At 42.2% G+C, this 16305-nt stretch overlaps 1 protein-coding gene across 4 annotated transcripts in view; it reads right to left on the bottom strand.

The window, feature by feature from the left end:
• Window positions 1-16305, bottom strand: part of POLE2 (DNA polymerase epsilon 2, accessory subunit) — a 102898-nt gene that overhangs the window by 12281 nt on the left and 74312 nt on the right. For 3 of the 4 annotated variants that reach the window (XM_033952462.1, XM_033952463.1, XM_033952464.1), the window contains exons 15-17: window positions 9145-9222; window positions 8085-8193; window positions 6523-6699 (exon numbers count right to left, since the gene is read on the bottom strand). In XM_033952462.1, the coding sequence (XP_033808353.1) occupies window positions 6523-6699; window positions 8085-8193; window positions 9145-9222 (364 nt within the window). Of the gene's footprint in view, window positions 1-6522; window positions 6700-8084; window positions 8194-9144; window positions 9223-16305 lie in introns of those variants that run through there. The other variant, XR_004540150.1, reaches the window with a different exon arrangement.

Below are 16305 nucleotides of genomic sequence, written 5' to 3' on the forward strand. Positions count from 1 at the left end.
ACAAGAGGACACCCGCTGAAAATAAAGGGTGGGAAGTTTCATGGCGACACCAGGAAATACTTCTTCACCGAAAGAGTGGTTGACAGCTGGAATAAGCTCCCAGTGCAGGTGATCGAGGCCAGCAGCGTGCCAGATTTTAAGAACAGATGGGATGCTCATGTAGGATCTCTACGAGGGAAAGGTCATCAGAGAGCAATTAAATAGGGGGGTGGGTCAATGGTGTGGGCAGACTCGATGGGCCTTGGCCCTTTTCTGCCGTCACTTTCTATGTTTCTATGTTTACTTCCAAAGTGACTGGTATAATTCCTTTTCCCAATCTCTACTATATTGTCCCAACTCTTTATCTGGGGGTTATCTAAGCGCTTTATACATATTAAATACAGTTACTTCCTCCTCATTCTCTACCTCAAAAAACACACGCAATCACTCTGTCATATGCTTACCCAACTATTCCTGATCTAAAGTGGCCCAATAGTGCTTAAGTTGAAAATACACATATCTATTCCTCCATCTAGCCCCGACCTGCCATTGTATACAGTATGTTATGTAGATTTATTAATTTTAGGATGTTTTAATTTGGATGTAATATTCTTGTGTTTTATGTTTGTGTATTTTAATTTATGTGTGTGGGGTTTTTTTGTAAATCGCATGATATGCGGGTTATAAATGTTTTAAATAAATAATCTTGCAGAGATCCATCTTCTTGCATCACTTGCTCTAATCTCCAGATTCCTTCCTTCTTCCAGCTCACAAATGCTACATTCTCACTCCCTCGTGTAAAAAGTAAATTTTCCCGCAATGGAATCTGATCAGTCACATATGGATCCCCTCCCAGTGTCCTCACTAACCACTGCCACACCTCCTGCAGAGATCTCAACAATATGCTATTTGTAGACCTCACTGGTGGCTGTGTGCCCTTCACATGCAGAAGTGAATACAAATGATTAGGGGCATAGAAAAACTGTTCTATCAAAAACAGGGTTTATTTTTGAATCTGTAATATCCAATCCCCAACATGTTGGAATAGGCATGCATAATTATAATGCTGCATGCATGGTATCCCCAAGCCCCCTTGGTTCCAACTTCCCAGCATATAGCTAATTTGTAACTTTGATTTTTTTTTTTTTTTTTTTTAATCAGCCCAATAGAACTGTGCAAATATTCTATTCAGTTTAAGAATATCTCTCATAAGTAATCTTATGGATATTATTTGAAACAAATATAAATGCAAAACAGAGCCTGTTGGGAATTCTATATTTTTTCTCCCAGACAATAGAGTGATAGCAGCGCTGGGAGAATAACGTGGACTGCTAAGATTTAAACCACATCCGGAGGATAGAGCACTTTTGAAGATAAGTTTTCCTATGAACTGTTATTGAATTTTCAAATTATTTAAAAATATTTAATGAATACTATTTAAAGAATATATTAACTTTTCATACGGAGTTTTTCAGACCAAGGATGTTTTTTCCTATGTAGCTGTATTGAACAGCTTACATAGAGTTTTTCCAGGTAACAATAATCCTTGGAAAGAACTGAGGTCTTTTCTCCATTAAAAAAGAGGAAACTATCTCGGATTACCTCAGGCACAGTGGGGTTTTCTGAATATATTTTGTGTGGTGAAGTGATTTTTCTATATATTCAACTTGTATTGAATATTTTTTTGAAACAAATACAGCTTTTTCAGCAATATCATCATCCTTATTAAATTTACTCTCCTGAACAACGAAAGGGGAAGTGCTTCCCAGCTTTCCAATAACTGATGAGTCTTCCTCTTCATTCTGGGTATATTAAGTCAATACAGTGATGGCACCAGCATGGTAAGCTGTACCCCCAATTATTTAAAGGATCTCTCGGCCCATCATAAAGGGAACCCTAGCCCCCCATCTCCCCTGCATCTCTTCCAAGGAGGGGAAGCACCTCAGATTTATCCAGGTTAAGCCTCAATCCCACATAATCTCTATATCCTTTTATTACTTCTAAAAGCGTGGGCAGAGAAGTATCCGGCTTTGATATATGAACTAAAAGGTCATCTGCATTTACAGTTCTTATACAGTCAGCACCATTTTTGTTAATTTAGATGTCTGGGGTCTCATGAGGATGAGAGGTCCTCTCTCACTGCCAACTTAAATTGGAATGTCCCCACATGTATGCCCGCTATTACAAAGGTGACAAAAGGCAACCTTCTCTGGTACCCCTACAAATAGGAAAGAGTGTCATCTCCCGTAAGTTTACTATGATTTTTGCCCAGGATGAGGCAAAAAATGCTCGAATAGATAAAAGTCTTCCAAACCATATTCTTCTAATGTAGCAAATAAAAAAAATCCCATCTTACTCTGTCAAGTGCTTTTTCTGCGTCTAAGCTAATAAGTAGCAAGTTTGTTTGATATCTAGCCCTCTACACATTCTTTGCTATAGTCCTACCATGTACAAATCCCATCTGCACTTCATGAAGGAGTTAAGGAAACACTTTCACTAATCTGTTTGCCAGTATTTTGGTCAATAAAACTTCTGCATTTAAGAGCGAGACAGGCCTATATGAAGCTGGTAGTGTCAGGTTCTGTCCCGGTTTCGGTAGAACCAATATAAGAGCTATGTTTTAGCTCATCAGGTATTGCCTCTGCCTGTACCATCGTATTAAAGGCCTGGGCAAGTGGCACTGCTATTTCTTCTCCGAGCAATTTATACAATTCTATTCCATACCCAGCCTTACCCGGGGCCTTCACCAAGGGGCTTTGTTTAATCACCATTTTTCTGCTTCCTTCTCAATCTATTTTTCCATGTCTTCCCCTCCTCTCCATCCATGTGCACCATCTGCTCCCTCTTTCTGCTCTTCCTCTCCTCTCCATCCATGTGTACCATCTCCTCCCTTTCCCTGTCTTCCCTTCCCATGTTCTGGTCTCTCTCCCCACCTTCCCTTCCCTTCTCCCCCTATTGTGATCTGGCATCTCTCTTCCTTCTCTTCCCTGTCATCTCTCTCTCCTTTCTTCCCTTGACATCTTCCTCCTTCACCCCTTCCCGTGGTCTGCTATCTCTCTCCTCCAATGGCAGTCTAGCATATCTCTCTCCCCTCCTTCCTTTCTATCCCTGCTCTGTATCTCTCTCCTTCCCTTCCCTCTCCTGTGATCTGGCATCACTGTCCTCCCTTTCATTCTTTTTCCCCCACAGAGGTCTGGCATCTTCTTATCCTTTCCTTTTCTTCCCCATCACCACAGTCTAATATCTCTGTATTACCTTCTACCTCACCCCCTTTTTGTTTCTAGCACTACACTAGTTGGGCTATGGGTAGCGTGAGTGAACACACTACCTTCAGCAGTCCCAAAAGCTTTCCTTTTGTTACAGCTTCCTACCATGGGGTCAGGAAGCTATGTAGCAAAGAGAAAGCTTCCAGGGCCGCTGAAGGCAGCGTGTTTATTTCACTTACTCTCTCCGTGGCCCAAAGAGTGCAGCGCTGGAAACAGAAAAAAAGTGCCATATCTTGATGATGGAGTAGGGGGATGATATTCTGCAAAGGCTCCATGGGCTGTCTCAGATGTCTTGAAGGGCCACCATTGGCTCATGGGCTTTGCAATGAAGACCACTGCTCTAGGCCATTTTCCCAAACAACAAATGGGTGCTTTTCCACCAAAAGACCTTCTTCTAATGAAAAAACAAACACTAGAATAGAATGCCCTCTTGCTTCCCTCATCAGAATACCCTTTGCGTTAAAAACATAAATTAAAAAAAACAACAACCCTGTACTGTCTCAGGGCTTTGTTGCTATCCATTGCACAGCATCAAGGTCTCTTGTACTGCCATGTGCAGCAACTTCAGAGGCTCTTCCTGCCTTTGATCTGATGTTCCTGAGTCCAAGATGGCAGCAATTCTTGCCAAACCAGGTCTGCCACCACATCAGAGCTCAAGTAAGTTCTTGGGCTGTAGACAGCACCATCATGTGACAGTATTTCTATGTCTGCAAGACCACTGCTCTAGGCCATTTTCCCAAACAACAAATGGGTGCTTTTCCACCAAAAGACTTTCTTCTAATGAAAAAACAAACACTAGAATAGAATGCCCTCTTGCTTCCCTCATCAGAATACCCTTTGCGTTAAAAACATAAATTAAAAAAAAACAACAACCCTGTACTGTCTCAGGGCTTTGTTGCTATCCATTGCACAGCATCAAGGTCTCTTGTACTGCCATGTGCAGCAACTTCAGAGGCTCTTCCTGCCTTTGATCTGATGTTCCTGAGTCCAAGATGGCAGCAATTCTTGCCAAACCAGGTCTGCCACCACATCAGAGCTCAAGTAAGTTCTTGGGCTGTAGACAGCACCATCATGTGACAGTATTTCTATGTCTGCAAGAGGTCTGCCAGTGTGATCATTTTCATGCCCATTGTTGCCAAACTGCCCTTGGAGCTGCTACAATAGACAGTGCCAACCTTTCTCTCCATGTGCTGTCTCAAGAGTGTGTCTGAACACTCACAGCTCTCAAGCAGCCCTCCACACAGTAGCTCCAAATTTGCCTCTAGCTGCCCCTAAGCATATCACAAGCAGCACAAATGGACTTCCTCCACTCTCTGGACCTTTCTTCTTCTTCTTTTTTGTTGTTGTGCCTGTTTGCTGCAAGAATCCCCAGGAGGGCACTCAAAGAGCCCCCCTACGGGAAACAGGGGAGGTGGCCAAGCCAAAGGCAGCTGAAGCCCCCAGAGGCATAGGAGCCAACTTTTCAAAACGACCTGGGGTGTTAAACCTGATGAAAATTACCTTATCCCTGGACACAAAGAATTTTCCCAATATTGGGGGTGCTCAAGGACCCACAGAGTTGACTCCCATGTCCAGAGGTATCTGCCTCATGCTGGGGGGAACCTGGTCATCTTGATGTAGCATCCCAGGGCAACACAGCTGTTCCTGGCCTCCGCCACTGCTAATTATTCTAATAAAACTTTTTGTTTTATAATTAGCCTAGCTAGCTCTCACAAAGCTCATCTGATTAGCCCAAGACTGCACAGAATAGTTCACCTACCATCTGTGGAGACTGAAAATACTGGATGGGTAGGGGCTACCCAGGATACTTATAGGGTTCAAAGTCATTCTCAGTTGTCATCTACTGATAGAAGTTTATGCTCCCATATATCTGGTCTGGTCAGAGGGATGCTAAGAAATATTTCAATATAATTGGCTCAAAGTGTTGTTAAGGTTGCTATATGTTTTTCCTTTAGATGTGATCCAGAAAAGGCCTTTCTATCAGCTACAATGACTGATTTTATTACTTGAGAATCTGTGTAAATTTTCTGTGACAAAGTATACAGAATGGTATTTGGATCCTCAGATGCTTTGATGTACTCTTATATGAGAGACCTGATATCCTCTTTTCAGTATGTTTGATATGTTGTATTCCATTTCATTTACATTTAGGTGATATAAGACTAATTCCATTGTAATTTGTGATATGTTTCTATAGGAATATGATTGATGGAAGGATTAATACCCCTCAAACCAAAAATAACTCACCGGGAGAGTGTGGCGCAGTGGTTAAAGCTACAGCCTCAGCACCCTGAGGTTTTGGGTTCAAACCCATGCTGATCCTTGTGACCCTGGACAAGTCACTTAATCCCCCCCATTGCCCCAGATACATTAGATAGATTTTGAGCCCACCGGGACAGAGAAAAATGCTTGAGGACCTGAAAAAATTCATGTAAACCGTTCTGAGCTCCCCTAGGAGAATGGTATAGAAAATTCAATAAATAAATAAAACACCTGGTGAGGGTGTTGGATTGAGTGCAGTGTACCAGTTATTTCAGCATGGGAATCATTACAAAAGGTTAGCATGAGCTAATGCATTATCATACGCTATCTATTGCAGGGCCCATTTTAGGTTGATAGTTTTTTCCCTGGTTGGGACTACAAAATGCCGAAACCATTATTTATGGAAACAGAAAACATATTGTTTTGTTCTTATGGTGGAAGGTTCTATGAGTTAAGAAGAAGATTCTTTTTTATACAAATCTAAAAACATCAAACATTTGGCTCTTTTGAGGTATATGATTATACTTGTGTGGTTATCCGACAGCAAAATTCAAACTATCGTGTTGCTCTGCTCACTGATGTTAATCATAAAGAATATATAAATGATACATTAAATAAAGTTTTGATGTGGAAAAGGTTTATAGTTCTTGTTTGGATAGCCAATAATTGTAATAGGTGTCCATTTTTTGCTCTTTATATTTGATGAAACTTAGAAGTTTTTTTATGCCAAGATTTGGGGTTTGTTTCAAAAAGAATGTTGACCCTACTCAGTTTTCAAATTCCCAATAGACTACTAGGAATCTGTGTACTCCTGCGGACACTTGTATGACACCACACTAGATCTCTATGGTGTTAAGAGTTGTTTTCAGAATTTATTGTTTACTTTGATGTGCATGCCTTAGCAAAGGGCAAAAAACTGGGAACTATATGAATAAATGAATAACTTCTACCTAATCACACTTTTTGACTAGGTTAACAATATTCATTACACCCTCTTAATAATAGACATGCTTACAGGATTGATGATAAGGCAGTCAGTGTTGCTGGCAGTGAATGGGTCATACTTGTCTGCGATAACAATAAGGTCTGGCACAGGATACACTCTCAAGGCATAATCATATGCCCAGTATACAGGGCTGACAAAAAGTGGAAGAGGAGTCAGATGTCCTTGGGATAATATGGTCTTTACAAACTACAAAGAAAAACAGTAAAGGCTGAACATTTTATATTTAAATCACAGTGACAAGTTATCTCTATAAGTTTTCACCATTTAAAAAAATACATTAAACAGATGGAAACACTGGAATAGAAGCAAGAGATCACAATAAACCCCCAAACCATGCTTTTCTACTTAACTGGGATAATCTCCAAACATTACATTAGCAATTTTTATAATGCAGGACCTGTCTTATACAAGGTTTGATCCTAGCCTGAAGGGTTAGAAATTGCCTTATCACCGAGCCTCACTAAAGTATAAATCATATTAAGAATGGATTTTGAATTTCCCTTCCTACAGTTTTCTGATGAAATTCACAGACTTTCCCTATGTATAAAAGAAGATGCTCCAAACTTTGTTTTTGCTAGCTGTGAAGCAAAAGGTTATAAAATCATATCTTACAAACAATGCATTTAATGTTCTTCATTAAGGATTCAATTTTATAATAGTGAGGTAGTGATATTCTAAATAGTCCCCTAATATATTAGCAAGTTATTTACACAAACATAAAAAATTAAAAGGAAAAGCAACTCCAAGTCACAAAAACATAAGGTTTGAAACAATACATGGCTTGTATTGATTATTCTATAAATATGTGGCCTGATTCACTAATTTTATTTTTTTAAAACACAGAATAGAATAGAAGAAAAACTTTAATGAGATAAGTGCTTAACAACTGAAACCCATATACAGTACTCCCCCGATATTCGCGAGGGTTCCATTCCAGGAACCCCCGCGAATCTTGAAAAACCACGAATACGGTTTTTCATGGGGGAGACTGGAGAGGGCAGCCGGAGTGCTGACGAGTGCAGGAAATCACTCGCTGTATGCTCCGACCACCTCTTCCTGCACTATGTCAGGCCTTACCAATCAGAGCTGTGTGTCAAAGCAGCTCCTGATTGGATAAGGCCCAACTTAGTGCAGGAAGAGGCAGTCGGAGCAAACAGCGAGTGATTTCCTGCACTCGCCGGCGCTCCGGCTGCTCTCTGCTGTCTCTCCAGCTGTCTTCTCCTTGTCGATGGTTCACGGTCGGAAAATATCGCGAATGACCGGGATCACAGACCGCGAACAACCGGTATTGTGTACAGAATTTTTTGTATTTGTGTACAGAATTTTCACCCCCAATATTATTTCAAAGTATTAGAATTGCTTTAAGACACCTGGTAACTTCTTAGAAGATTGTCCTTCCAACTTCAGAATAGCTTTAATGAAAACAATACCCATGATGGATGGATACCTGAGTAGGCGTTGTTTTGATAAAAATTCCAAAGATGAAAACCTAATTGGCTGAAGCAGTGTGCTCAAGCCCACTATGCATACAACCACGTCTACCACATGCAAGCTACCTACTTCTTACTTACATGGTTAGGGATATCCAAATTACTACCAGGAAACCGAACACAATTTCTACACATTTTATTCACTAAATCTTCACGAAAAACAACAATTTCCTGTGAGCAGTACTGAATTCTGAAATGAAAACATTAGAAATAATTAAAAATTGCATAGCCAATTTGTTCCTTCCTAAAATAAAACACAAGAAAAATGGAATAGGTCAGTTATTGTACCAGGACAAATCAGTTAAAAAAAATGTGATTGCATTTCCTTCTAACTTACCCCCTCTTTTACTAATGCATAGCGCAGTTTTAGTGCCAGCAGCGGTGGTAACTGCTCCAACGCTCATAGAATTATTAAAAGAGGAGGTTACATTGTAAAATGCTGTTATTTCCTTTATGTGGATAATTTTATAAAATGATTGTTCAAATAATCTCCAATTGAGAGTCTGAATTAATAGCCAAAGCATAATAACTCACAAAAACTGTGGAAATAGTTGTTGGCTTTAACCTAAACTCACTTAACATAACTAATTCTTAATCAAGCACAGAAGCAATTTATGGCTTTTATGATACTATTAACACATTGTAATATTCTGGTCAGCCGTTTCAATGAAGAGTTTCCTTTAAATATACAAAAAATCTTGTCATTTTATCAAGCTGGCTTGAGGAGTTTGGGAGTACAATGGGATTACAAGTAGGTGGCAGAGTGGAATAAGAGTATTAACAAATAGCGAGCAGGTAACTGGAAACTATATATTTTGATAAAAGCCATTAAGAAATAGTCTTGATCAGCTCTTATTGGAACAGCAATAAAAACTCTTGTTGCAAATGTTTCTCTTTCCATGTAGGGCTTATCGGGCTCAGTTCTCAAATACAGCAAGATGCCTGAAGAGTGGCATCTCCCCAGTTACTTTGATACATATGTTCTGGTCATTTGAACAGATACAAAACTTTTGTGCAAAGGTATTGACCTATTTCCATTCTGTCCTGGGTAAAATGATATCCTTACGTGTAGATATTCAGCTATTTTCAAACTGTTATTTTTAGACACCAGGAAAGGTACCATTTAATAGAATCACCAAACCTGCAAGGATTTGTAGTGAACATGGAGAAAGGAACCTGCTGCCTGAATTCCTCAGTGATGTTCTCGGCTAGAGGTGGCCTGCAAAACAGATTAGAAATATATGAACTGTTTCCAACAACTCAAGCAGTGCATGTGCACTAAAGCAAGAGAAAGCTCCCAAATTACCCGGTTCTAGAAGGCAGACTTTCAAAACCAGGGCTGGCCAAAAAGCACAGTTACTTACAGGTTACAGGTGTTATCCAGGAACAACAGGCAGCTATTCTCAACATGTGGGTGACGTCATCTATGGAGCCCGGATGCCGACAGCTTCGCAAGCAGACTTGCTTGAAGAACTTTAGAAAGTTCATAACTGCTGCACCGCACATGCATGAGTGCCTTCCCACGCAATGCAGGGCGCGCATCTCCTCAGTTCAGATAGCTAGCAGAAAAGTCAACCAGGGGAGGTGGGTGGGTTGTGAGATTAGCTGCCTGCTGTCCCTGGATAACAACTGTTACGGTAAGTAACTGTGCTTTATCCCAGGACAAGCAGGCAGCCTATTTTCAACATGTGGGTGACCTCCAAGCTAACCAGAATGTGATGGTGGGAGTGTTGGCAATTCAGGAGAATAAATTTTGTAACACTGCCTGGCCGAAATAGTCATCATATCTGGAAAAAGCATCTAGACAATAATGAGAACTGAAGATATGAACCGAGGACCAAGTGGCAGCTTTACAGATTTCCTCAATAGGAACAGATCTAAGGAAAGCTACTGATGCCGCCATGGCTCTGACTTTATGGGCTGTGACTCGACTCTGTAGATGCAGTCCAGCCTGAGCATAGCAGAAAGAGATGCAAGCAGCTAACCAGTTGGAGATGGTGCGCTTGGAAATCGGATGTCCCAAATTGTTTGGATCAAAGGAGACAAAAAGTTGAGTAGCAGATCTGTGTGACTTAGTCCTTTGCAAGTAAAAAGCCAAAGCACGCTTACAGTCCAGAGTATGAAGAGCTCTTTCTCCAGGATGAGAATGAGGCTTTGGAAAAAACACTGGAAGTACAATGGATTGACTGAGATGAAATTCTGAAATCACTTTAGGTAAGAATTTAGGATGAGTACGGCAGACCACCTTGTCATGATGGAATATTGTGAAAGGTGGGTCTGCAACTAAAGCTTGTAGCTCGCTGACCCTGCGAGCAGATGTGAGAGCAATGAAAAAAATTACTTTCCAAGTGAGATATTTGAGATGAGCCAAAGCCATTGGTTCAAAGGGAGGCTTCATCAATTGAACAAGAACAACATTGAGATTCCAAACTACTAGAGGAGGTTTGAGAGGTGGTTTGACATTGAAAAGTCCTTTCATAATTCTGGAAACCACAGGTATGAGCAGAAAGGGGTTTCTCTTCAATAGGCTGATGAAAAGCAGTAATTACACTGAGATGGACTCGAATGGATGCGGATTTGAGGCCTGGTTGAGAAAAATGGAACAGGTAATCCAGGTAATCCAAACAGAAGACAAGGAGGTAGATTGAGGCTCCTTGTGATGAATGGTGCACCAAGCAGAAGATCTAGTCCATTTCTGACTGTAGCATTGTCTAGTGGTAGGCTTCCTAGAAGCCTCTAAAATGTCCTGTACAGATTGAAAAAACTGTAAAGTGGAAGTTAGGTTGAGAGGTACCAAGCTGTCAGATGTAGAGACTGCAGGTTGGGATGAAGTAGAGACCCCTGACTCTGTGTAAGCAGAGAGGGAAAACTGGTAGAAATAGTGGCTCCCTGCTGCTGAGTTGAAGTAGAAGGGAGAACCAAGGTTGCCTGGGCCACCGAGGAGTTATCAGAATCATGGTGGCATGTTCCTGTTTGAGTTTGACAAGTGTCTTGAGAATGAGAGGGAATGGAGGGAACACATAGAGAAACTGATTCGTCCATTCCAGGAGAAAAGCATCTGCCTCAAGTCAGTGAGGGGAGTATATCCTGGAGCAGAACTGAGGCAGTTTGTTGTTGTGGGAAGACGCAAAGAGATCTATCTGAGTTCCCCACTGAGAAAAAATGTGATGAAGAGGCGAGGAATTGAGTGTCCATTCGTGAGGTTGTAGAAGACGACTCAATTTGTCCGCCAGACAGTTTTTCTCTCCTTGAATGTAGACAGCTTTCAGGAAGGTGTTGTGAAGGATTGCCCAATTCCAAACCATCAGAGCTTCCTGGCAAAGAGGGAGAGATCCTGTTCCTCCCTGCTTGTTGACATAGTACATGGCAACTTGATTGTCTGTCCAAATGAGGACTACCTGGTAGTGAAGAAGATGCTGAAAAGCTTTGAGAGCATTGAAGATCGCTCTGAGTTCCAACAGATTGATGTGACACAGACGATCCGTGCTGGACCAATGGCCTTGAGTACGGAGACCATCGAGATGAGCCCCCCAAGTGTAGGTTGAAGAATCTGTCGTGAGGACCTTCTGAGAGGGTGTTTGAAACAGTAAACATCTGGAGAGATTGGAACAGAGCATCCACCAGTAAAGAGACTGTCTCAACGAAGGAGTCACTCTGATGTATTGAGAGAGCAGGTTGAAAGCCTGAGCCCACTGAGATGCCAGCGTCCACTGAGGGATTCTGAGGTGAAGTCTGGCAAAAGGAGTCACGTGAACGGTAGAAGCCATGTGATCTAGAAGAACCATCGAAGAGAGGGAAGACACTTTGTGACAGAGCTGAAAAAGAACATCCTGACGTTGACGAGGAAGGAATGCTCTGAGTTGTACAGTGTCCAAGACAGCTCCGATGAACTGTAGAGTTTGAGAGGGCTGTAGCTGGGATTTGGGAAAGTTGATTTCAAACCCCAAACTTTGGAGTAACCAAATAGTTTGTTGGATCGCTACAATAGCCCCTTCAGATGTTGAATCTTTGATAAGCCAGTCGTCCAGGTACAGGAACACCTATAGATCATGGTTCCGCAGAGCTGCTGCTTCTATAACTAGGCACTTGGTAAAAACTCTTGGAAATGATGCCAGGCCGAAGGGTAGCACAGCAGGAATGGAATAAGGTGTTTCAAGATTCCGCTTGAAAGTTTGAGAAAGAAGTCTATTGATGTGCAATTTAAGAGACTCCACAGGAGGATGAGGCATACCCATTTTCTCTAAATACTACGTAGAGTATTTGGAATCAGAGTCCAAAGTAATATTGAGGCCCTTATTCATTTAACGTAGGAACGAAGAAAAAGATATTTGCTCCGAGTAAGGGTGATCTCGTGGGGAAGAAGGTGACCTCGAGGCGCCTCGCAAAGCAGAGAACGAAGGTGAAGCTTCTCTGGAGTACTGATACCTGAGGTCTGAATATACAGGTATAGATGACTCACTGAGAGAATGGAGACAATCCCTCACAGGAGAAGAAGCATAGGTGTAAAGCTCTGGAGGTGGTGTCCTCGACTTTGGAGTTGGAGGCCTCAAAGAGTCTCGAGGCCTGGAGAAACGAGGCCTGTCTCGAGAAGAGGATGTATGCCTCGACTCATGTGAAAAGCTGTGCCTCAAACCAGGCAGGTCCCGCTGAGAGGAACGTCGAGGAGTCTTCACCCTATGCCTTGGAAAGGGCAACACCTTATGCGAGGAAGGAGGGCTGGAGGCTGGAGATTGAGACCCCAAAAAGGACTGAGCTCCTTGTGTCGAGGTATCTCGAGGCACTGACAAGGACTCGGTTCCTTGAGTAGCGTACTTATACTCCAGATGAGATACTTGCAAAGACTGCTAAGTGCTCAGACTGTACTGCAGGAAGAAGAGTCGAGGTAGGAGTATGTTTGGCAAGCATATTACCAAACTCCTGAGCCATAATGGTCTGGATTATAGCCTGCAAATGTGACACTGAGACGTGAGGATCTGGTACATTTGGTGTGGCTATAGTCTCCGAGGAAGAGGAGGAATAATGACTCTGCAACTTTGAGACATTCTTCTTGGGCAGCTTGATTACCACTGCTGGTATGTGACCTGAGAAAGGCAGCGAGGAAAACGGCTCCTCAGGAAAAGATTAGCAGATTTGCCCGAGGACGAGGACTCCCCCAAACGAGGAGGGTTTGATTAAGGTTGAGGTCAAGGCAGAAGGCGGAACCCCCATAAGAAGCTTGACTGGATTCCAGGTTGAGGTCGAGACCAGGGTAAATGGATCCATACCGCCGAAGTTTCTCCACCTGAACTCGACGACATTTGATGGCTCGAGGCTGAAGTGTAGCACAGCAGGTACAAGACTCCAGGACGATGGTCAGGTCCCAAACACTGAACACACCACCTATGTGGGTCAGTAAGGGAGATAGCGCGTTGGCAATGGCTACACTTCTTGAAGCCTGTGACCGGCTGGGACATAAATGGAAAAATAGCTGCAGCAAGATCAAAGCCCGCAGGTTGAGGACGCAAGGCAGGCCCCGCCTTGACACATAGAAAAAATAAAATTAAGTTAAAAAAAAAAAAAATGAAAATGCTAAAAAAACACAGCGAGACCTGTAAGAAAATAATTCATGAGCCACGGTGAGAGAAGGCACAAAGTAGAACTGAATCTAGCACAGAGCATCAAAATAGGACTTCTCAGCTCCATGGAAAACTGAGAACTGAGGAGACATGCGCCCTGCATTGGGCAGGAAGGTACTCGCGCATGCTTGGTACGGCAGTCGTGAACTTTCTAAAGTTCTTCAAGCAAGTCTGCTTACGAAGCTGTCCACATCCAGGTTCCATAGATGACGCCACCCACATGTTGAGAATAGGCTGGCTGCTTGTCCTGGGATAACTTGTATTCTAAAGCTCTATGGTACTTATAATTCTTGAATCTACCCATTGAAATCAATACTACAGGTCCCAAAATACCATCAGGATAGGGTTGTCAGTAATCCAAAACTGGCTCAAAAACTTCCTTCTGGAACTAAGCAATTGTTAGCTTTGCCAAGTGAATATAGCAGACAAAGTCACATCAAACATACCTTACAATATTGTCCAGCCCTGTGACCCAATAACACTGCTAACCCACCGACTCAATCGCTCAGTGAGAGATTGACACAATGCAGAGCCCTAACAGTAATGACAAGGGAAGCAGCCTCCTGCCACTGCTGTCAGGGCTCTTGCTTTTTTTAAAAAATGGAACAGATGTTCTGCACGCCATCTGTTCCATTAAAAAAGCACCTCCCCCCCCGTTTTAGCATTCCCGAGCCACTGCCCCCCCCTTGAACTCCAAAAAGATGGCAGGAGGGATGCCCACTCCCCTCCTGCCCAAAAGGCACCGCCCACTCCTTCCCCCCCCAGAAAGACCTCCCCACCTCCCCTTCCCTCGAAGAAAAAGGCAGAAGGGATACCCACTCCCTCCTATCACCAGACATCCCACTCTCCCCCTCCAGGCTCCCGTGCCCCCGTACTTTGAAATTGGGAGCAGGAGGTACTGAAAACACCTCCTGATCCTCCTCCCTGATGAAGACACTCCCCAGGTGCATCATGTGATGCACGGGGAGGGGCCTAAGGCCCTGATTGTCTCAGACACCTCAAGCTTATATTTTACTATTTTATATGCTGAAAATCTATTCCTTTCCCTTGTGTCCCAGTCTTTAATTATATTAAGTAAACTGTATTGATTCAAAATAAAACTTAGACAGAACTAAGCCACTGAAAGTAGAAGAGGTAGCGTGAATGATTCCAGGGCTCAATGTTTTCCCAGCCGTAGTTGGTCCCACCCCAAAGCCCTGTATACCATGGGTGGTAGACCTAATCAGAATCATGCTACTTCCTATAGAATCATGCTACTGCCTATAAAGTATATATTCTGTCTCTCCCAAAAGAAAAATCCATACCCAGTGAGGGACCACAGACCACTGGGGCTACCAAACATTCTTTTCCAAATGTACAAGAACTCTTATTATAGATGTCTGTTCTGCTAAATTTGATGTTCTCTAACTAGCAATTATCATCATCCATTCTTTAGGGCAGAGTTTTAGATATCTATATTGATTCAGAAGAAAACTGGAATTTACTTTATAAATCTTTGAGTAATTCATGTTGGTCCATCATCTTCATCAATTTACTTCTATCAGAATCTGGATAAAGTACTTCCCTGAACAAATTCACCACTGAGTGTATATGCTAAATTTATTCTATTTGATGACAATTATAATGTTTTGTTAATATTTTTATTTTAATCAGGTACTTTAGCTAGATTGTGAGCCTTCGGGACAGATAGGGTAGTTTTTCTCAAGTACCTAATTTCATTGTAAACCGCTTAGGTCAGTAAAATGCAGGAGCGGTATATCAAATCTTAAATAAACAAACATAAACATAATATGATAAGAATACACATTCATTGCTGGATGTACATTTAGAAACCTGTTTACTATAGCTTTTTTCCATTCAGCATCTATGGAAAAGCACTGAATCAGGCTTTTGGTCACATACATAGGTACCAGCTCTTTGGGTGCTTGAGTACCCCCAATATTGATCAAACTCCAGAAGAGCAGGACTTGGGGGTGATTGTGTCTGATGATCTCAGGGTGGTAAAACAGGTAGAAAAACTGATGGTCAAAGCCAAGAAGATGCTTGGGTGCATAAGGAGAGAAATAGACAGTAGGAAAAGGGAGGTGATAATGCCATTGTGTAAGTCTCTGGTGAGGCCCCATTGGAATACTGTGTGCAATTTTAGAGATTGCTCTTTCAAAAAGGATGGAGTCAGTCCAGAGGGCTGCTACAAAATTGGTTAGTGGTCTTTGTTATAAATCATATGGGGACAGACTCTGGAAAAAAGATGGGAGACATGGGATATGATAGAGATGTTTAAATATCTCCATGACGTTAATGTACAGGAGGTGAATCTTTTTCAAATGAAGAAAAACTCCAGAAGGAAAGGGCATAGGATGAAATTAACAAGCGATAGGGTCAAAAGTAATGTAAGAAAATACTTCTTTACAGAAAGGGTGGAATTGAAGACTGTATCTGAATTCAAGATAGCGTGGGATAGGCATGTAAGATCTCTTAGGGAGTGGAGGAGATCGTGAATGCTGTGGAGGGGCTATTTGGAGACTAGACAGGCCACTCGGAGACTAGATGGACTGTATCAAAATTCAAGATAGCATGGGATAGGCATGTGAGGTCTTTTAGGGAGTGGAGGGTATTGTGAATGCTGTGGAGGGGCTGTTCAGAGACTAGATGGGCCATTTGGCCTTTATCTGCTGTCATGTTTCTAT

This window comes from Geotrypetes seraphini, chromosome 7 (genome assembly GCF_902459505.1).
Source record: "Geotrypetes seraphini chromosome 7, aGeoSer1.1, whole genome shotgun sequence".
Taxonomy (NCBI): Eukaryota; Metazoa; Chordata; class Amphibia; order Gymnophiona; family Dermophiidae; genus Geotrypetes; species Geotrypetes seraphini.